The 22516-nt window shown below is 38.7% G+C and overlaps 1 protein-coding gene across 1 annotated transcript; it reads right to left on the bottom strand.

Moving 5' to 3' along the window:
• Positions 1 to 2296: 2296 nt before the first annotated feature.
• On the bottom strand, positions 2297 to 21924 carry LOC143020313 (uncharacterized). Its single transcript, XM_076176608.1, has 2 exons — positions 21748 to 21924; positions 2297 to 4425 (listed from the first exon to the last, which is right to left on the bottom strand). Exon 2 carries the CDS (start codon positions 4089 to 4091, stop codon positions 2301 to 2303), a length of 1791 nt encoding a protein of 596 aa, XP_076032723.1. The 5' UTR covers positions 4092 to 4425; positions 21748 to 21924; the 3' UTR covers positions 2297 to 2300.
• Positions 21925 to 22516: the final 592 nt, after the last annotated feature.

Genomic DNA, 22516 nt, shown 5'->3' with positions numbered 1-22516 from the left:
CTCACATGTGTAGTTATATTTTGTTTTCCTTATGCCATATAGGAGCCCTTAACTTAGGCTTTCATTAAATTTACTGTTTATGGTATAATGCTGTGAGGTTTTACAATACTTATAAATGATGTTACAATCATTCATTTATGTTTGTTTATTCATCTAATGATTCCATTTATTTTGTACAAATCAAGTGGCATTGCACTGGTTCTATAACTTACCAGAATCAAGCTTATTTTAGACCATTTCCAACAAATATAAATTGAAATGATTAACAGATTTTTTATCTTTTGGTCCTACAAAACATCCACTAAAACTTCCATAGTAGTGTGTTACTTTACCACTGTATCATTCAATAAATCATGAAAATTCCATACAGTCCACCTGTATTGAAAGAATTTGGTAGAAAATACATAACAGAGGAGACTGGAGGAGACCAAAAGGCCTACACTAGGCAGTTCTATGTCCATTACCACCTATCATCCCCATCCATAAAATTATCTATTCTTCTCGTAAAACAACCAATAATCTCAGCATTCATTACATGATTACTAAGTCTATTCTATTCATTAACCATTCTATTGGTAAGTCAGTTTTTTGTTTGTTTCCTTCCTAAACCTAAATTTGTCCAATTTAAAGTAATTACTATGAGTCCTACCTACTGTTTTTTAGTATGATGACTTTGCTTTCATCACCCTTGTTAAAGCCCCTGACCTATTTGAATACCTCTATTTGATCACCCTGACTCTAAATTAATATCCATAAGAGCCTAGTATAACCCTCCCCCACCTTAAGGGATGTGTCACATTCATTTTCAGCCTCAATTGCCATAGGTCTGAGTTTGAATCTAACAACTGTCTCCACATGTCTCCAGTCTTTAGTCAGAAATGTGCAATGCAATGTCACACTAGAAAAGTTTCTTGTGCAAGTTATTTGAAAGCATCCTGGGAGAAAGCTGCATCACACAAGTCCCTACAGAAAGACTTCTCACTTGTGTTGATATTACTCCTTCAAGAGAGAGATGCATTACACGTCTCAGTAGAAAGGATTCTCTCCCCATGGGACATCACATGCTATTTCAAAACACCCTATCATGAGAAAGCTGCATGTCACAGATCATGCAGCAGGAGATGGCTTTCTCCAACATGGGTCATCATGTGATATTTGAGATAATCTTTTCATGAGAAAGTTGGATCACACAGGCCACATTGGAAAGGCTTCTTTTCAGAGTAAGCACATGAATTTTGAGACGAATTTCTCAAAAGGTCTCTTCAATGCAAGTAAACATGCGACATTTGAAACCACTCTTTCATGAGAAAGCTGCATCAAATAGATCATACTGGAATGGCTTCCCTCCAGTGTGGGTCATGATATGCCCTTTGATAAAACTCTTTCATGTGGAAGCTCCATAACATAGGTCATACTGAAAGAGCTTCTCTCCAGTGTGAATCACTATGTGATCTTTGAGAAAACAATTGAAAGCTGTATGGCACAGGTCACACTTGAAAGGCATATTCTGAGTATGGGTAATCATAAGCCATGTGAGATCACTCTTTTGAGTGAAATGTGCATAGCAGAGGTCACACTGGATTTTTTTTTTTCAGGACTTTATTTCCAATTAAGATCTCCAGGGCTTCTCACTTTCCATGACTACAGTTTCAAGAGATATTCAGCTGTTTTGCAACATTTACAGGATGTCATCAGTATTGTATCTGTGCACTTTATTTTAATAACACACTTAATTCTAAATATATAGATTGTATACCTTAACCTCTTCAATATGAGTTAAATATTAGTGTGCACATTAGGCTGCCTGATGTATGATGATGCATCACAAGAAACACATTATAAAGTATAAAGTTACAGCTGTTATACTCATTCTCTTTCACCCAGAATATTTACAGCCACAGAAAACAAGATCAAGCCTATTACTCAGCTACAACTACAAAATATAATATAATCAGGACACCAGTGCTAGCTTCCTTGTACACCCACTCATGCCTAATGATGCCTAAGTGTCATTGTATTCTAGGGGTTAAGACAATCTTAATTACATGTACACTATCTTTTCATGTATCTTTTTGTCTTGCATTTTGTCTACTATCTATTCTTTCAGTATAAACAATGACATAAAAGGAAGCTTGGGAGGTATGATACTGGACACTGCCACACAAACGAACATTCAAGTCACATGCCATAATGATTTATCTAAATTTACTAGGTTGCAACTTGTCTATGCCATAATACAATGAATTTATGGGTCCTTCACAGTTTAATCATGGGGTGATTATTGGTTTTCCCATACACCTTTAAACGTGTTTTTTGAGCTTACTTCCATAATTTCTTTTAAACTTTCCAGAGCAAATTTGCCCATTGTTCCCATGTATATATTTTTTCACTGCTGGAGATACTTTTCTCATGTGTGTCATCACGTGGCATTTGAGATATCGTTTTTGGGAGAATATTGCATTGCACAAATCACACTGGAATCGCTTCTCTCCGGTGTGGATCTTCATGTGAGCTTTGAGATTGTTCTTTACTGAGAAGGCTGCATTGCACAGGTCACATTGGAAAGGTTTCTCTCCTGTGTGGGTCCTCAAATGCACTGTGAGAGAACACTTTACTGAGAAAGCAGAATCACACAAGTCACACTGGAAAGGTTTCTCTCCTGTGTGGGTCATCATGTGACATCTCAAATGACTCTTTCTTGTGAAAGCTGCACTGCACAGGTCACACTGGAATGGTTTCTCTCCAGTGTGGGTCATTATATGAGCTTTGAGGCTATTCGTTTGTGAGAAAGTTTTATTGCACAGGTCACATTGAAAAGGCTTCTCTCCTGTGTGGGTCCTCATATGAACTTTGAGGCCACTCTTTAGTGAGAAAGCTTTATTGCACATGTCACACTGAAAAGGCTTCTCTCCTGTGTGGGTCCTCATATGCAGTGTGAGATTACCCTTTATTGAGAAAGTAGAATCACACATGTAACAATGGAAAGGCTTCTCTCCTGTGTGAGTCATCATGTGATATTTGAGACTGCTCTTTACTGAGAAGGCTGCACTGCACAGACCACACTGGAAAGGTTTCTCTCCTGTGTGGATCCTCATATGCTCTGTGAGAGAACACTTTATTGAGAAAGCAGAATCACACAGGTCACACTGGAAAGGTTTCTCTCCTGTGTGGGTCATCATGTGACATTTGAAATGACCCTTTGTTGTGAAGGCTGCACTGCACAGATCACACTGGAATGGCTTCTCTCCAGTGTGGGTCATTATATGAAGTTTGAGGCCATTTTTTTGTGAGAAAGCTTTATTGCACAGGTTACATTGAAAAGGTTTCTCTCCAGTGTGGGTCATTAAATGAGCTTTGAGGCCATTCTTTTGTGAGAAAGCTTTATTACACTGGTCACATTGAAAAGGCTTCTCTCGTGTGTGGGTCCTCATGTGACAATTTAGTTTACTCTTTCGTGGGAAAGCTGCATCACACAGGACACACTGGAATGGCTTCTCTCCAGTGTGGGTCCTCATATGATCTTTGAGATGATTCTTTTGTGAGAAAGCTGCACTGCACAGGTCACATTGGAAAGGCTTCTCTCCTGTGTGGGTCCTCATATGCACTGTGAGAGAACTTTTTCTTGTAAAAGTTGCATCACACAAGTCACACTGGAAAGGTTTCTCTCCAGTGTGTGTCATCATATGACTTGTGAGGTGATGTTTTAGTGAGAAAACTGCATTGCAAAGGTCACAATGGAATGGTTTCTCTCCAGTGTGGGTCCTCATATGAAGTTTGAGGTCACATTTTTGTGAGAAAGCTGTACTGCACAGGTCACAATGGAAAGGCTTCTCTCCTGTGTGGATCCTCATGTGCTGTTTGAGACTGCACTTGTGTGAGAGAGCTGCATGGCACAGGTCACATTGGAAAGGCTTCTCTTTTGTGTGGGTCGTCATATGCTGATTGAGATCATCCTTTAATGAGAAAACTGCATCACATTGGAAAGACTTCTCTCCTGTGTGGGTCATCATGTGACATTTGAGATCAACCTTTTGAGAGAAAACTGCAGTGCACAGGTCACATTGGAAAGGCTTCTCTCCTGTGTGACTCATCGTGTGACATTTGTGATCACTCTTTTGTGAGACAGTAGAATCACACAAACCGCATTAGAAAGGTCTCTCACTGGTATGGATCATCATATGCTGTGTGAGAATACTTTTTAGTGAGAAAGCAGAATTGCACAGGTCACACTGGAATGGCTTCTTTTTGGTTTGAGTCATCACTTGATATTGGAGACCATTCTATCATGAGAAAGCTGCATCACACTGGTCACATTGGAATAGTTTATCTTTAGTGTGAGTCACCTCATAACATTTGAGATCGCCCTTACTTGAGAAAAGATCTCATAGATCCTGTTGAAAAAGCTTCTCTCCAGTGTGAGTCATCCTGGAAAAAAATGTAACAAGATTGACATCTCTGAAACTAAGCAATGATAGGATTGTGAATGTTTTGTACACACACCATTTCATAATTAAGTTCATTTATACCTAACCAGACCCTTTGTACATACCATCACTTAATATTGAATAGTTAGAAACACAAACTGATATGTGCTATGATATATTGCATTATTTTAATTAGAAATGCATTGAATATTATCCAGTAGTTACATGCATACTCACCCCACCATGGTCAGAATGACTCAAATTTTGCTCTAGGTGGCCACAGCAGTCATATATCAATATAACTCCATATCGTTCCACATTTGGGCTCACAGGACTTTAATCTAAGCATGACCTACTTTAGGAACGTTTATTCAGTTCATCTCAATCATCTGACTCAAATAAATGATGCAAATCACATTAATATACACTGGTAAGTGGTATAACTGTGTTAAAATGTAATGTATGAAATTCATCTATGAAATTGTAGAAGCACTATGGTGAATTGAAGCATTGTCCCTTTGTTCCCCCATGCATAGTGACAAGCGTGCCCAGTGATGGAGGCCCCACTCCTATGCTATGCAAGCTGGGTCATGTGGTTGCTACTCTGGAGATGACTGGCTGAGATCCTGAGCAAGTCAAGCTGTTCAGCATGGGAAACCTGGGTCGGAGGTTTATCACTCCAGAGAGCACACATGCTGGTCACACACAATGAACAGTACATTCACTTCTGCATACAAGGTAACCCATCCCCTTAGTTCGTATACAACTAGTTCACTCCACCACAACCACAGTAGACAATAACGTAAGACACACAACTCCTGTGTTTGTATTTAGCCTCACCCTCAACCACACTTTACCATAGTACTATCCATCTCTTGTCACTTTTAGTAAAATACCCATTTGTCTAACTGTAAAAACTATCAGGTATACTGTATATATCCAAATAATAGTTTTTCACACTATTTATAAGGCTGAGTTTAATAGGTCAAATTTTATGTGGATACTACTTTTCCAGGGATGAAATTCATGTCTAATCTGGGTTGAAATTTTAATTAGCAAAAGCAAATTTATGTATAAATCATTACATAACAAAAATATGAAGATTAATGATTTACATATATATTTCAAAACAAAATTTAAAAAACTCTCACTGATGAATCATTACCATGTCAATTTCTTCTTGTAAATATCTAACCTTACTCTTTCACAGCCCGGTCCAAAGGCAAATCATCTGATAATAACAGCTTGTGGCAATACGTTCCAGGTCTGTGTAACTAAAAATTTTCTTTAATATTTTCTGCCTTCCCTAGTTTTGTTAACAGAAAAGTGTCTACACTTTGGCTGCCAGAAAGTGTAGATCAAGTTGTACATGTAAAGATATGCTATACTTGGCTGCACATATAAAGTGTCTGGAAGAAAAATGAGAAAATGCTGGTGCTATGTGTATGCCATTTTGACTCTTAATATCAAAGACTCTAAGAACCACATTTCCTTACTGAGGTGTGGCACTTAACTCTTTCTATTGTAGATACCTCATATCAACCTCTTCAATACAAATAAAATTCTTGTGCGCAGCATCAGATACCAGATGTGTGATGACTCAATGATGCATCACAATATTTGCATTATAAAATATAAAGTCACTTCTGATTTACTTGTTCTCTTTCACTGAGTAGTAGTAAACACAGAAAACACATTCAGGACAGTTCACAGAATTCGGTGGTCATTCAGCTACAACTACTATATGAATATGAGGGTGCCAACACTGGCATCCTCATATACCCATTCTTGCCGCTTGACGCCTACATAGTTATGGAAGAGGTTAAGAGTCATATAAATATTGGGTCAATTTTTATGGAAGGTACGTGAAAAATTCTGGATTTTCTAGACACAAATTAGCAGGTCACCTTTCAACTGAGATGGAATATATGGTACCTGAATGATGAAAGAGCACTGGAATGGTTTGGACACATGGAAAGAATGAGTGAAGAAAGATTAGTAACAGATGTGTGGAAGGTATAGGTGGAGGGAATGAACTTCAGGGGATGTCCAAGGATGAGATGAAAAGGACTTTAAGCAAGAGGGGACAATCTATTGACCAAGGAAGAGAGAAGGCAGAAGATAGGGGTTAATGGAGAATGGTTGTGTGTAAATTATACTACGATGCAAGGAAATAAGGGGAGAATTAGGGAGTGGTTATGTGTGAATATTTTGATGCAGTCCAAAGGGATTTTTCCCCATCTCTTTTTATGCATGAAGGAATGGAGATGGGGGTGGGTCACCGATTAAGAGAAGCAGCCTTGCTGTGAATGTGCTGTGTCCTGCTACATTGCATCTGACCCAGGGCAGTGGGTGGGATACAGGGATGACCTATCACCCATGAGGAGCTAAGATGAGAGGAAGGAAAGGGTAGGAATAGGTGTATGCCTTTTGATTTGGCTACCTCTCTGGTAAGGGGAGAAAAGCCCTTGGTATATAGTTTATAGAAATAGTACCTACTAAAAATACCACAACAATCATGACATACTCAGGCAGGAGCTGTTATCAAAGGTGCAATCCCACTAAATGTGCAAATAGTGAGAAGACAATGTATAATGGAAGAACTTGTATTTTAAACATTTTCAGCCTACAGGTTGTTTAAACACAGGCATTATATACATAAATTTGGTCATCTTTCAAGAAGCCTGCATTATCTCCCTTACTAGTTGCGATTCTTGTGTGATAATACTGGTAAAAAAATATTTCCTTATTCTCTTTGTGGAACCTTTTTCTGATATTAGTATTATTTCAGTTTATGTGTCCCTGCTTATCAACATTAACCATTGTACAGTTGGATGTTCTAAGAGCTTTTGTCTCATTTGAGCATTTCCCACACCACTGCTTCTCAAATGGATGCTTCCCATATAAACACTTTATAAAAGAACTTAAAGAGTACATACAGATGCAGCCATATGCCACTTGGTGTAGCCTCACTGCCTCCTTCTTCCTGGTAACATTTCTGCACAGGTCCTCCACATATCCTCCAACTGAGGATCTCAAATATTGATGTTTCAGAGTGTGATTCATATGAATCTGATATTGATTTCTACTGTTACTCTTTTTCAATTTTTTCAGGGGATACTTACACGAGTTAATTTTGGTAGAAATAGCAATGAAAGCTATAAAGCTATAGAATTATTCTTGATAATCTTGAATGAAAAGTATATGAGTATTACCCCACCAGCCTATAACCTATCATCATCTATTCCTACACTGTGTCAGTTCAGGTTAGACTCAGCCCCCTCCTCCAACCAACAACAAAACAAGCTGGTGAAGTTAGCTTGGCAAGCTACTGTTACCCAGAGAGACCAGCTGCTTCAAACTAGTCATAATTAAACCTATGACAATTTTGTGCCCTGTGGCAATCTATCATAAATCAGAATGGCAACATAAGACTTTTTAAATTAGATTATCCCCAGTATTCGAAAAGGATGGGTTCCAAGACCCCTCTAACAGCAAAAAAATAGTAGATAATGGACACACCCTTTAAAATGCCTTAGAATACCCTTTTTAATAACACAAACCTTGTTTTAACACTTTCATATTATTTTATGATGTAAATAATTGTTAATACTCCATTTCTCAAGTATCTTTTAAATGTAATAATACATTTTAGTAACATTATAACAAAATAGACCTGTACTCACCAATGATGAAAAATTGAGTCTTGTACCTTGATTGACTACTCTCAAATTGCCAGCCAATACCATGGGCAGAAACATTGATACAGAAGGTGCTGGCATCCCACACCATATTTTTATTGTTTATATCTAAATTTAGTATATCTTATATACTGTACATTGCTCTTTTACTTGTTATTAATCATTAACCACTTCGGTATGAGTCAAATTCTCATGCACAGCATCTGCTGCCATATGTACGATTCATCACACTACTCGCATTATAAAATATAAAGTCACTGCTGTATTACTCACTCTTTTATTCTAAGTAATAATAAAAATAGAAAACGTGATCAAACCAGTTCACAGAATCTGGTGGTAACTCTTGTTCAACTACCAAAAATAATACATAATCAAGATGCTAACACAAGCATCCTTGGTACCCACTCTTACCTCATTATGCCTATGTAGATGTCATTGTACTAAAGTGGTTAAATGTATTTAGAAATTAAATATTAATAAATTTTAAGCTTTAAATTAAGATTTTTTTTTTTTTTTTAAGTTTGAAATACTAACTCAGAAATGTGTAACCCTCATGGATAGGTGAGAAAATTATGAATATGCATTAGTTAGGTTCCATGATAAAAGTCACAGATATGCATGGTCACCAATGGCATGTCACAGATAAGTGGGGATTCACTGTATTCCAGCCAATGTCACATAAAGCCTGGTAGCCTGAGAGTGTAGTAGCCTTGGGTATGTGTTCATAAATTTGTAATTTTCTATAGTAATTGTATACTTAGCATGTGAGACTGTAAACCTTGAATAAATGCTTGATAAGCCACCTTCATTCTATCTATGAATTGGGCAGCGGCAATCAGAACATAAAACATAAAGTAACCAACAGATAAGAAAAATAACCTCTGCCGCCAAACAATACATGTACAAGACTGACAAGAGCCTATAATACTGTTTGCTTATTACCTGTATCTGCTGTGCCTGCAGGTTTCATGTTATTTCTGAAACTCATATATGTCCTAGAAATCTCATAGAAGGGGTATTGCATCATATGTTACAACATACATTACAATATATACCTGGTTCACTACAAATAGACTCAAAACAGCACTAACCAAATCTAAAACCACAATTCTTACCAATCAGAAAGTGGAACACAAATACATACCATGCCTAAATATCAACAACACTCATACCACGCACGCATGCACATAAGATTCTTGCTGTAACATACAATACATCCATGTTATCCAAAGAACACATCATAAACATAAGGACTAAATGCACACCTAGACTTAATGTGCTAAAATCAATTGCAGAAACAACATCTGGACAAAAACTATTACCACAGTATACAAAGCATGTGCTCAATGATGAATTATGCGAGCACCACATTGGCCCCTAATGAGATCAGACACCACAACATCTTAGAGACAGTACAAAACAAAGCCATAAAGACAATTACAGGCTACACAAACACAACACATACAAACCATTTACATGAAATGTAAAACCTCAAAGTCAAGGATCACCTTGACATAAGAGGCATACATACACTGCAATCTCCACAAACACAGCACAGCCACTACAGTATAGCAGAACACCCACACACACCAAGAAACATGAAAACAACACCCAAATCTGTCACACACAAATACTCTTTTCTTTTCTTCCACAACCACCAAACATCAGCCTCCACAAGCATATCCATAATCATATCACTCACTGCCCCATCAACAAACTGAGACAATACATTGATGCATGCCAGAACCCCTGATATACATCCCTGTGAATCCTCTCTCTTCCTCGAAAGGACAGTCCATCTAGCCAGACTGCACTGCAGCCACCATCCAGACCTTCTAAGCTACCAAGAGAGACTGGATGACCACATTGCAGAAACTGCCTAGGAAGCAACACTTCACCCCATACCATGGGACACATTATGGAAGACTGCATTGTACACAATCACACATGTCAATAACACAATTTACACCCTATACAGGATTTGTTGGTAAACCCCATTCCAGTTGTGTTCTTCAGGGAGATGGGACTGCTCAGTCAAACAGTCTAAGGAACAACAACATGAGTGCCAGAGAAAACAAATTTACAACCAGTTTCCAGGAATCAGTGTGGATTAAAATAAAACTGCAGGGAAAAGATGAAGTGTTAGTAGGCTATGTTTATTGAAGCCCGAACAGCACATTAGATAGTAATGTTATTCTTATGGAATAGATGGAGACAGTAACACAAAACACATCTGATGTACTCATAGTTGGGGACTACAACTATCCAAAAATTAATTTGGAGAAGTGGACAACTCCAGATGGAGTAAATAGCAAAGAATACATTAATTGTGGGAAATGTACATCAGCATGCTAAGGAACCAACAAGAGGGAGAGGACCAAAAATCTATTTCAGTCTCTTCTTCATTATGACAGCACAACCTGTTGTGCTCAAGTGTCCCACAATGCATTTTCTCTCATCCGTTTTAATTATATTAAACACACTGTGGCAGGTTTCCTTTGCAGTTGATTTTCTATGTGGAGAACTTGAGAGATTAAACTACTGATCCTTGTCAACATAGGTAGATACTTGGCAAGTTGCCAGAGTATGCTGGAAAAGTTATGCCTAGAGGGTCAGTCATTGCTAGAGGTTCTGGTGCCTCTCCAGGTCTGTGTGATGAATATCTTGTTCTTAACTAAGTTGGTCAATTACATGTAAAGTTAATGTTCCAAGTGCATTTAGTGGAAATTGTGTAGCTTTATAACTTGGCGAGTCTAAACTTGAACTTTACCTATTTTCTATAATCATTCTGTGCCTAAATGTTCATTTAAAAGCTGGTAGGTTTCTACACATGAGCCTTTTGTCCAAGTTCAGTATTAGTCCAGTTTTGTATTTACATTGTGTATTTGTTAGTTGATGATAAATTATATTGAATCATACATTTTGTAAAACCGGAAAAAACATTCCAACAGATACAAATATATGAAGATGAACTATAATCATGAAGTGAGAAAAGAAATACATATAGAGAAACAGTAAATGTTTCAGTGTAAAGACCTGAATTATTTTTGGGGCTCAAGTCCTCTCACATGTGTAGTTATATTTTGTTTTGCTTATGCGATATAGGAGCCCTTTACTTAAGCTTTTATTAAATTGATTGGTTACGGCATAATATTGTGAGGCTTCACAATACTTATAAATGACGTGACCATCATTCATTTATATTTGTTTATTCATCTACTGTATTTAATTTATTTATTTTGTACAAATCAAGTGGCATTCCACTGGTTCTATAACATATCAGAATCAAGCTCACATTAGACCATTTCCAACAAATATGAATTGAAATTAACAAATTTTTTCATCTTCTGGTCCTATAAAACATCCACTAAATCTTCTCCACTAGTGTATTACTTTACCACTGTATCATTAAATATATCATGTAATTCCATACAGTCCACCTGTACTGAAAGAATTTGGCAGAAAGTACATAAGAATCTGCAAGAGACCAAAAGGCCTACACAAACCAGTTGTATGTCCATTACCACCTATCATCCTCATCCATAAAGTTATCTAATCTTCTCTTAAAACAACCAATAGTCTCAGCATTCATTACATAGTTACTAAGTCTATCTTATTCATTAAAAATTCTATTGGTAAATCAATCTTTTGTCTGTTTCCTTCCTAAACTTAAATTTGTCCAGTTAAAGCCATTACTATGAGTTCTACCTACTGTTTTAGTATGATGACTTTGCTTTCATCACCGTTCTTAAAGCCCCTGACCCATTTGAATACCTCAATTTGATCACCCTGAAATCTAATATCCATAAAAAGAGCCTACTATAATTTTTTTCATCCCTCGAGGGGTATGTCATATTTGTTTTCAGCCTCGAATGTCATAAGTCTGAGTTTGAATCTAACAACTGTCTCCACACAGTTCCAGTCTTTAGTTAGAAATGTGCAATGCAATGTCACAATATAAAAGTTTCTTGTGTGAGTTATCATGTGACATTTGAAAGCATCTTGGGAGAAAGCTGTATCATACAAGTCACTACAGAAAGACTTCTCTCCTGTGTTGATATTACTCCTTCAAGAGAGAGATGCACTGCACAGGTCTCAGTAGAAATTATTCTCTCCACATGAGACATCATGTGCTATTTCAGAACACCCTTTCGTGAGAAAGCTGCATGTCACAGGTCATGCTGCTGGGGATGCCTTTCTCTAACATGGGTCATCATGTGATATTTGGGTCATCACATGCAGTTTGATGAAGCTCTTTTGTGTGATAGGTCCTTCACAGTTTAATCACATGGGTGATTATGGGTTTTGCCATCACCTTTTTTACATTAATCTTGAGCCTGCCTCTAGAATTTTTTTAACTTTCCAGAGCAAATTTGCCCATTGCTCCCATGTATTTTTGTCACTGCTGGAGAGGCTTTTCTCATGTGGGTCATCACATGACATTTGAGATTATATTTTTGAGAGAATATTCCATTGCACAGGTCACACTGGAATCACTTCTCTCCGGTGTGAATCATCATGTGACCTTTGAGATAGCTCTTTACTGAGAAGGCTGCACTGCACAGACCATATTGGAAAGGTTTCTCTCCTGTGGGGATCCCCATATGCAATGTGAGAGAACACTTTAATGGGAAAGCAGAATCACACAGGTCACACTGGAAAGGTTTCTCTCCTGTGTGAGTCATGTGACATCTGGAATGACTGTTCCGAAAGCTGCACTGCACAGGTCACACTGGAATGGCTTCTCTCTAGTGTGGGTCCTCATGAACTTTGAGGCCACTCTTTAGTGAGAAAGCTTTATTGCACAATTCACATTAAAAAGGCTTCTCTCCTGTGTGGGTCCTCATATGAACTTTGAGGCCACTCTTTAGTAAGAAAGCTTTATTGCACAGGTCACACTGGAAAGGCTTCTCTCCCGTGTGAGTCATCATGTGATATTTGAGACTGTTCTTCGCTGAGAAGGCTGCACAGCACAGATCACATTGGAAAGGTTTCTCTCCTGTGTGGATCCTCATATGCAGTGTGAGATTACTCTTTATTGAAAATGCAGAATCACACAGGTCACATTGGAATGGCTTCTCTCCTGTGTGAGTCCTGATGTGACAATTTAGTTGACTCTTTTGTAGAAAAGCTGCATCACACAGTACACACTGGAATGGCTTCTCTCCAGTGTGGGTCATCATATGATCTTTGAGGTGATTCTTTCGCAAGAAAGATGCACTGCACAGGTCACAATGAAAAGGCTTCTCTCCTGTGTGGGTCCTCATATGCACTGTGAGAGAACTCTTTCTTGAGAAAGTTGTATCACACAAGTCACACTGGAAAGGTTTCTCTCCAGTGTGGGTCAACATATGACTTCTGAGGTGATTTTTTAGTGAGAAAGCTGCATTGCACATGTCACACTGGAACGGTTTCTCTCCAGTGTGGGTCCTCATATGAAGTTTGAGATCATACTTTCGTGAGAAAGCTGCATTGCACAGGTCACAATGGAAAGGCTTCTCTCCTGTGTGAGTCCTCATGTGATATTTGAGACTGCTCCTTTGTGAGAAAGCTACATGGCACAGGTCACATTGGAAAGGCTTCTCTTTTGTGTGGGCCATCATATGCTGATTGAGATCATCCTTTAATGAGAAAACTGCATTACACAGGTCACATTGGAAAGACTTCTCTCCTGTGTGGGTCATCATGTGACATTTGAGATCAACCTTTTGAGAGAAAACTGCATTGCACAGGTCACATTGGGAAAGCTTCTCTCCTGTGTGGTTCATCATGTGACATTTGTGATCACTCTTTTGTAAGACAGTAGAATTACATAAGTTGCACTAGAAAGGTATCTGACAAGTATGGGTCATCTTATGCTGTGTGAGAATACTTTTTAGTGAGAAAGAATCGCACAGGTCACACTGGAAGGGTTTCCCTTTAGTTTGAGTCATCACTTGATATTGGAGATCACTCTATCATGAGAAAGCTATATCACACAGGTCACATTGGAATAGTTTCTAGTATGAGTCACCTTGTTACATTTGAGATCACCCTTACTTGAAAAAGGATCTTATAGGTCCTGTTGAAAAAGCTTCTCTCCAATGTGGGTCACCCTGGAAAAAAATGTAGTAAGATTGACATCTCTTTGAAATTAAGCAATAATAGGGTTGTGGATGTTTTGTACACACACAATTTCATACTTAAGTTTCTTTATACCTAAACAGAACCTTTGCACAAACCGTCACCTAACATACAAGGTGTTCGGGATAAATTTGACACTTTCGTAAAGAAAAAATTCATATCTTGGCCAAAAATGGATGTATTCTCTACATTCAAAGTGCATCTCTTAAAGGATCTTTTGCCAAATACAGCTCATTCAAAGAAGCCACCCTGAGCCTCCACCACGGCATCCAGGTGGGACCTGAACCTGCAGCACATGGCCTTCATGTTGTCCTTCAAGAGATTCCTAAATACCAGTTTGATCCTGGTAAACTCATCCTTGGTGTTGCAGGTGGTATAATTGATGTCTTTTTTTTACTGCATCCCAATCATAATAGTCCATTGGGTTGCAATCAGGCGAGTTGGGGGGGGGGGCAGATATTGGGACTGGTGAAGTTTTAGAAGTTCTCAGCCACCTCTGGATTTTTCTGGAGGTGTGACACAAAGCTGAGTCCTGCTGCCACACATATGGTCTTCCCACAGCCAACCTCTCCACCCAGCACTTGACAACAGTGGACAGCAACTCAATATAGCCATCTGAAGTGAGTCTGAGTCACTCGTCAAAGATATGGGGCAGTATGACATGGCCTTCCCTAGAACCATGCCCAAAAACCATCACAGTTTGAGGGGACTTAGTCTTCATGAAATGTGGGACTTCGTGCAGACTGTAGGAATGCTACCTGTTGTTCTGTGCATTGTGGAACTGGTCCTGGCAGAAGTTCTTCTTAACTGAGAAGAACCAGAGCATCCCTGGCTCGACTGGGTGTTTGATCTTGTTGAGGAGTTTTTTGGCTTTTGTAAGGCGGTTCTCTTGGGCCTCGGTGGTGAGTAGTTGGCCCTTGAACCTCTTGTATGAGTAGCAAAGATTCTTGTTCAGCATTTCCTTCACAGTCACCACTCTGATGCCCATCGCTCTTGCCAAGGTCCGCATTGCCTTGCCTGGCTCTTGCCACACCTTTTTTGCAGCTTCTTGACAAATTTCATTGTGCAGACAGTCAGAACACCTGCTATGATCCTTCTTGCTAGCCACTGCTTCCATATTTCCAGCTCACATCTCATGGTCTTCATGGTATTCAAGGAGCACTGAGCTGCAGCTAAGATTTCCAAACATTTTAATCTGGTACAAATCATCATGATTCAGATCACTCTTCCATTATTCTGGTGCTTTCCAGTCATCCACGCTCTCTAGCTCTCACACCCACCAATAGTACACAGAATCAGCTATCCATTGCACTTTACCACTATTAAATCCTTCAAATGGTTCTGAAATGACAAGATAAGAAAAAAAAATGATCAAATTCATCCCAAACACCCTGTAGAGATAGAAATTTGAACTGATGTGTGCTATGATATATTACACTCTTTTTCCATTAGAAATGCATTGAAAATTATCCAGTAGTTACATGCATACTCACCCCAACATGATCAGAATGACTCAAGTTTTGCTCTAGTTTTTTCATTTGGTCACAAGAGTTGGAAGGGGGTTAATGGCCCAGGTGTCCACAGCAGTCATATATCAATATAACTCCATATCATTCCACATTTGGGCTCACAGGACTTTAACCTAAGCATGACCTACTCTAGCATTTTTTCAATTCATCTCACTCATCTGACTCAAATAAGTGATGCAAATCACATTAAGATATACTGGTAAATGGTATAACTATGTTAAGATATATGAAAGTCATCTATGAAATTGTAGAAGTAATATGGTGAGTTGATGCACCTTGTCCCTTTGTTCCCCTGTGCATACCAACAAGGGTGCCCAGTGATGCAGGCCCCACTCCCATGCTACGCAAGCTAGGTCACATGGTTGCTACTCTGGGTGATGATTGGCCAAGACCCTGAACTGTCCAGCATGGGTCACCCGGGTTGGAGGTTTATCTCTCCAGAGAGCACGCATGCTGGTCACACACTACGAACACAGCACATTCACTTCTGCTAACAAGGTAACCCATCCCCTTAGTTTGTAAACAACTAGTTTGTTCCACAACAACTACAGTAGACAATAAAGCTAGACACAGAACTCCTGTGTTTGTATTTAGCCTCACCATCAACCACTCTTTACCATAGTACTATCCATCTCATCACTTTTAGTTAAACATCTATTTGTTTAACTGTAAAAACTATCAGGTATACTGTATATACCCAAATAATAGAGTTTTTCACTCCATTTTTAAGGCTGAGTTTAATAGGTTGACTTATATGTTGATACTACTTTTTCAGGGAAGAAATTCATGTCTAATCTGGGTTGAAATTTTAGATAGCAAAAGCCAATTTTTGTAGAATCATTAGATAAAAATATGAAGATTTTAATGGTGATTTATATGTAGATTTCAAATGTTAAACTCTCACTGATGAATCATTACCACAGCCATTTGTTCTTGTAAAATATTCAACCTTGCTCTTTCACAGCCTGTTTCAAAGGCAAAACCTTCGATAATATCAACTAGTGGGGAAATGTTCCATGTCTGTGTAACTAATTTTATTTTCTGTTTTCTCTGGATTTGTTAACAGAAAAGTGCATCTACACTTTGGCTGCCAGAAACTATAGATCAAGTTGTACATGTAATGATACACTATATTTGGCTGCACATATGAGGTGTCTGGAATAGAAATGGGAAAATGCTGGTGTCATGTGTAAGCCATCTTGCCTCTTAACATCTAATGGTTTAAGAACCATAATTCCATATTAAGGAGATGTGGCACTTACCTCTTTCTATTCTAGATGCCTCATCTGTTAACCTCTTCATTAAGAGTCAAATTCTCGTGCACAGCATTAGACGCCTGATGATGATTCAGTGATGCATCACAATACTCACATTATAAAATATAAAATCACTTCTGATTTACTTATTCTCTTTCACTCTGAGTAATAATAAGCACAGAAAATGTGTTCAAGACAGTTCACAGGATTCAGGGGTCATTCAGTTACAACTACTAAATAAATATAATCAGGACGCCAACACCGGCACCCTTGTATACCCATTTTCACCTCTTGACACCTAAATAGGCATCACCTTATGGAAGAGGTTATGACAGACACATAAATATTAGGCCAATTTTTTTATTGAAGGTACAAGCCGCAGGCTTCGCCCTCCTCGGCTTGGCTGTGCAAACAGCGGCCTACGGCCGCAGCTTTCCACGCTCTAATCCCTCGTTTTCCCCTTCGGCCTCGGCCTCGGGGCGGAACCCCAACACGGGATCCCCAGAACGAAGAAGAACGCGAGGAAGAAGAACGCGAAGAACACGAAGTAGAATGCGAAGAAAAATGCGAGGAAGAAGAATGCGAAGAAGAACACTAAGAAGAATGCGAAAAAGAATGTGAAGAAGAACGCGAAGAAGAATGCGAAGAAGAATGCGAAGAAGAAGAAGAAGAAGAAGAAGAGGAACGCGAAGAAGAAGAAGAGGAAGATCACCTGACCCCAACTTACCCAAGCGCTTTTTCAAGAATATTTTTAGGACAAAGTGTCACAAAAATATCACCTGTCCCCGACTTCCACAGTGTTTTTTAGAAGAATATTTTTATTTAGACTTGGACATGAAAAATTCTGGATTTTCTGGACACAATTTAGGGGGTTGCTTTTAAACTGAGATTGAATATATGGTACCAGAAAGATGAAAGAGTACTGGGATGATTTGGACACATGGAAAGAATGAGTGAAGAGAGATTAGTAACAGTGGTTTGGAAGGCATAGGTGGAGAGAATGAACTTCAGGAGATGAGATGGATAGATGGCAGGAGATAGGGGTGAGTGGAGAATGGTTGTGTATAGATTATACTAGTGATGCAAGGAAGGGAGGGGTGTGGGATGGGGGTGGAGAATTTGGGAGTGGTTATGTGTGAATATTTTGATGCAGTCCAAATGTATTTCTCTCCATCTACTCTTTTTATGCTTGAGGGGATGGAGAGGGGGGTGAGTCACCAATTAAGAGAAGCAGCCTTTCTGTATATGCACTTTGTCCTGCTACACTGCTTCTAACACAGGGAAGTGGGTGGAATACAGGGATTTCTCTCCAGTTCCTAGTAGTGACTTAATTACCTCCCCCAACAGTGCAGACACATATGGCAATGGTGATGTCTTTCGCCACAGCCATGTGCCACTTGGTGTAGGATCATCGCCTCCCTTCTTCATTTCTGCACAGGTCCACCACTTATCCTCCAACTAAAGATCTCAAATATTGGTGTTTCAGACACTCTCATGAGTTAATTTTGGTAGAAATAGCATTGAAAGCCATAAAGCTATAGAATTATTCTTGATGATCTTGAATGAAAAGTACATTACTCCACTAGCCAAACCTATCATCATGTATTCCTACACTGTGTCAGGTTAAGTTGGATTCACCCCCTTCCCTCCATCAACCAACAACAAAACAAGCCTGTGAGATTAGCTTAATGAGTTACAGTTACCCAAGTTACAATTAAATCTATGACAATTTTGTGCCCTTTGGCAATCTTACTCATAAATCAGAATGACAACATAAGACTATTTTTAGGTTAGATTATAGTGAATGACAATGCATGTGGAACCCTCCTATAAAATGTTAACAACTTTCTAATATTTAGCAAGACAAGTATTCCTTTTGTGAGACTAGGCTTTCATTGTATTTTGAGTAGAGCGGATCCCCAGTATTCGCAAAGGATAGGATCCAAGACCTCTCGTGCATAGCAAAAAAATAGCAGATAACAGATGCACCTTTTAAAATACCCTAGAATACCATTTTTAATAACACAAACCTTGCTTTAACACTTTCATATTATTTTATGATGTTAATACCCCATTTCTAAAATTATCTTTTACATACATACATATACCAAAGGCTTTTTCCCCCTATATGGGGGGTAGGCAAAAAGAAAAAGGCATAGAAACCACTCCCACCCATTCCATTTCCTATATATTCCACTCCCCTCCACCCTCCCTCCCATCTTGGCACCTCCTGGATGACGGGTCATCCCTGCATCCTGTCCACTGCCCTGGGTCAGAAGCAGCGTTGCAAGACACAGCACATCCACAGCAAGGCCGCTTCATAAATTCGGCGACCTCCCATGCAGAAAAAAAGACGGGGAGAAATCCCTTCGGGCTGCGTCAATTATTTTTTTCTCAAACATACTTCCTCACCCCCCCATCCCCCACCCACTCCCCCTCATGCATCACAGCATCATCTATACACAACCCCTTTCCATTCACCCCTATCTTCTGTCCTCTCCCATCCTTCCTCCACAGACATTCCTCTCTTTTGTAATGCCCCTTTCACCCCATCCATCCATCTCATCCTAGGATGCCCCCTCATATTCACTCCTTCCACCTCTGACTTCCACACTTCTTTTACTAATCTTTCTTCACTCATTCTTTCCATGTGTCCAAACCATCCTAATACTCTTTCATCAACCCTATCTCCCAGTTCCCTTTCTACCCCTGTTCTCCTCACCTCATTTCTCACTTTTAAATGTAATAATACATTTTAATAACATTATAATAAAATGGACCTGCACTCCCCAATGATTTAAGATTGAATCTTGTACCCTGACTAGATACTCTCATAATGCCAGCCAAAAGCATGGCCAGAAACATTGATACAGAAGATGCTGGCATCCTACACCATATTTTTGTTGATATCTAAATTTAGTATTAGCTTATATATAGTGCATTGCTTTTTTGTTAGTTTTTAATCATTAAATGTATTTAGAAATTAAATAAATTTTAAGCTATAAATTAGGAAAATGATTGTTTTTTTTAAGGTTTCATTTACTAACTCCATTGTATTCCAGCCAATATTACATAAAACCCTGATAACATAAGAATGTAGTAGCTTTGGAAATGTGTTCATAACTGCAATTTTCTATAGTAATTGCATGTTTAGCATGGGAGAATGTAAACCTTCATTTTGTCTATGAATTAGGCAGCAGCAATTGGAACTAACATAAAATCAAGCAACATAAAACAACCACCAGATACGAAAAATAAATGTATTTTTTTAAGTGCACACCTACACAATATACATGCATATACCTAAGGCTTTTTCCCCCCTTGTAATGGAGGTAGCCTAAAAACAAAGGTATAAAAACCACTCCCACCCATTCCATCCCTATCACACTCTGCTCCCTTCCACCTTCTTCCCTCCCTCTTATCTTGGCACCTCCTGGATGACGGGTCATCCCTGCATCTTGTCCACTGTCCTGGGTCAGAAGCATTGTCGCAAGACACAGCCAATCTGCAGCAAGGCCCTTACACAATATAGTAATAGAAAATTAAATATTAATTTTGAAAATTATAATACATCAACAATATACACTATTCTAGGCGGAAATCAATAACGGAATCAGCTGCTAAAAGCTATAAACAAAGTTGCATAGACTCCTTTATAAACCATCTTTGTTTTGATCAATTTGGAGGTTGGAGACAACGACGACAGCCTGATGACCTCTAGGTTTAAGGGACCACCTTACTTGAGTATTAGGTTAGGTAGGCAGGTTTGGTTAGGTTAGGTTGGTTAGTTTGGGTTAGCATATACAAATTTAGCACACTTTAATTTCTATGACCTCTGCCTCCACCAAAACAAACATGGTGTCTCGAGTAGTCAAAGCAGCTATGCATAGGTGTGCACTTCTAAAAAGTTACCAAACAATACATGCCCACAACTATCGAGAGCCCATAATATTGTTTGCTTGCAGTTTCCCCAACATTCCTGAAACTCATATATGACTGTCCCAGAAATCTCATAGAAGGAGTTGCAACATATGTTACAACATACACCTGGTTCACTACAGATTCAAAATTGAAAATAGCACCAGCCAAATCTATAGTCACACCATCACCGATTGGAAAGTGGAACACAAATACATACCATGCCTCTATATCAACAACACATACTACACAAACGCCCAAGATTCTGGACAATTTATGGATTCAGCTAACCGTGTAACTTGATATCTGGCTCATGTGTTCCTAGTGATAAATGTTGTGATAGGAACAATGGTGTATTTCATTTCCTGTAGAATTGTGTAGTTTTATAGATATTAATTGTTAAATTAATGCACTTTGGCCTACCTCTCCTCCCGAATGATCGGGGGGGAGGGGGTATGTGGGAAACCGGGGTTTTTGGGTGGGGGAAATGTACACATGGAGTAATGACTGTTGCAGAAGACGTGTAACAAAAAAATTAACATATAATACATCCATGTTATTCAAACAATACATCACAAATATAAGATAAGGACTAAATGCACACCTAGACTTAATGCATTTAAATCAACTGCAGGAACAACATTCGGACAAAACAGTGATGAACTATTATTATACGAGCACCACATTGGTCCTTAATGAAATCGGACACCATAACACCTTAGAAACCATACAAAACAAAGCCCTAAATTCTAGACAATTACAAGCTGCACAAACACAGCACCTACAGGCTACAGACCCTTAGTTAGTTGTAGTAATAGTAGTGGTGGGGTTTATGCCTTGGCTTCGGCACCCCTAGTCTGTTTTGGTTTTCGCTTCGTTTAGTTTCGGACTTTAGTTGTTGTTGCTACGGGTTTTCTGCTTAAGCATTGAACTTTAATAGTATCTGGATCTTATTTTTGTTTTTCGGGTAGGGTTGTTGGAACAGTTAGTTTCGGGCTCTGATCGATGATACATCGTTACATTCTAGTAAGAAATGCTTGAGGGTTTCTTCGCTCTGCCCGCATAGTGTAAGGCCAGAAATTTTAATTGATCATATTGGTTTGATTGCATTTTTCTAGAAGATTCTATAAGTGGGATAATTAAGCATCATGGGTAAATTGTAGTTCCGCCCATTCGTGACGTCATTGGAGCACAGTCGGATATAAACATACACTAGGAACCTTAGATTTAAGAGAATGAGAAGAATTCCCAAAATTCCAGTTCAAGATTCTATTAGAGGAATAATTTAGGGAATTTATGAAATCTAGATATTCTATAAAGAAGCGAGACAACGAAGTCTTGAACTATGTTTTGTACATGAATACGAACACATTCGCCAGTCATGTTCTGTTTCTTTTTCTTGTGCGCAATTTGAATCGGTCTCAAGCCATCCCTCTTTACAACAGGTGTGTCAATGTTCTCAGTCAAATATTTAATTTAACGGGGATATATGAATATAAAAAATGAAAATATAATAGATATTATTATAAGTTATCTAGATTCTAGAACGAATCTCAAGCCGAGGG

The sequence above is a fragment of the Oratosquilla oratoria genome, chromosome 39 (assembly GCF_046742065.1).
Source record: "Oratosquilla oratoria isolate Oo_2021 chromosome 39, ASM4674206v1, whole genome shotgun sequence".
Taxonomy (NCBI): domain Eukaryota; kingdom Metazoa; phylum Arthropoda; class Malacostraca; order Stomatopoda; family Squillidae; genus Oratosquilla; species Oratosquilla oratoria.
This window is presented reverse-complemented; position numbering and strand designations above follow the sequence as displayed.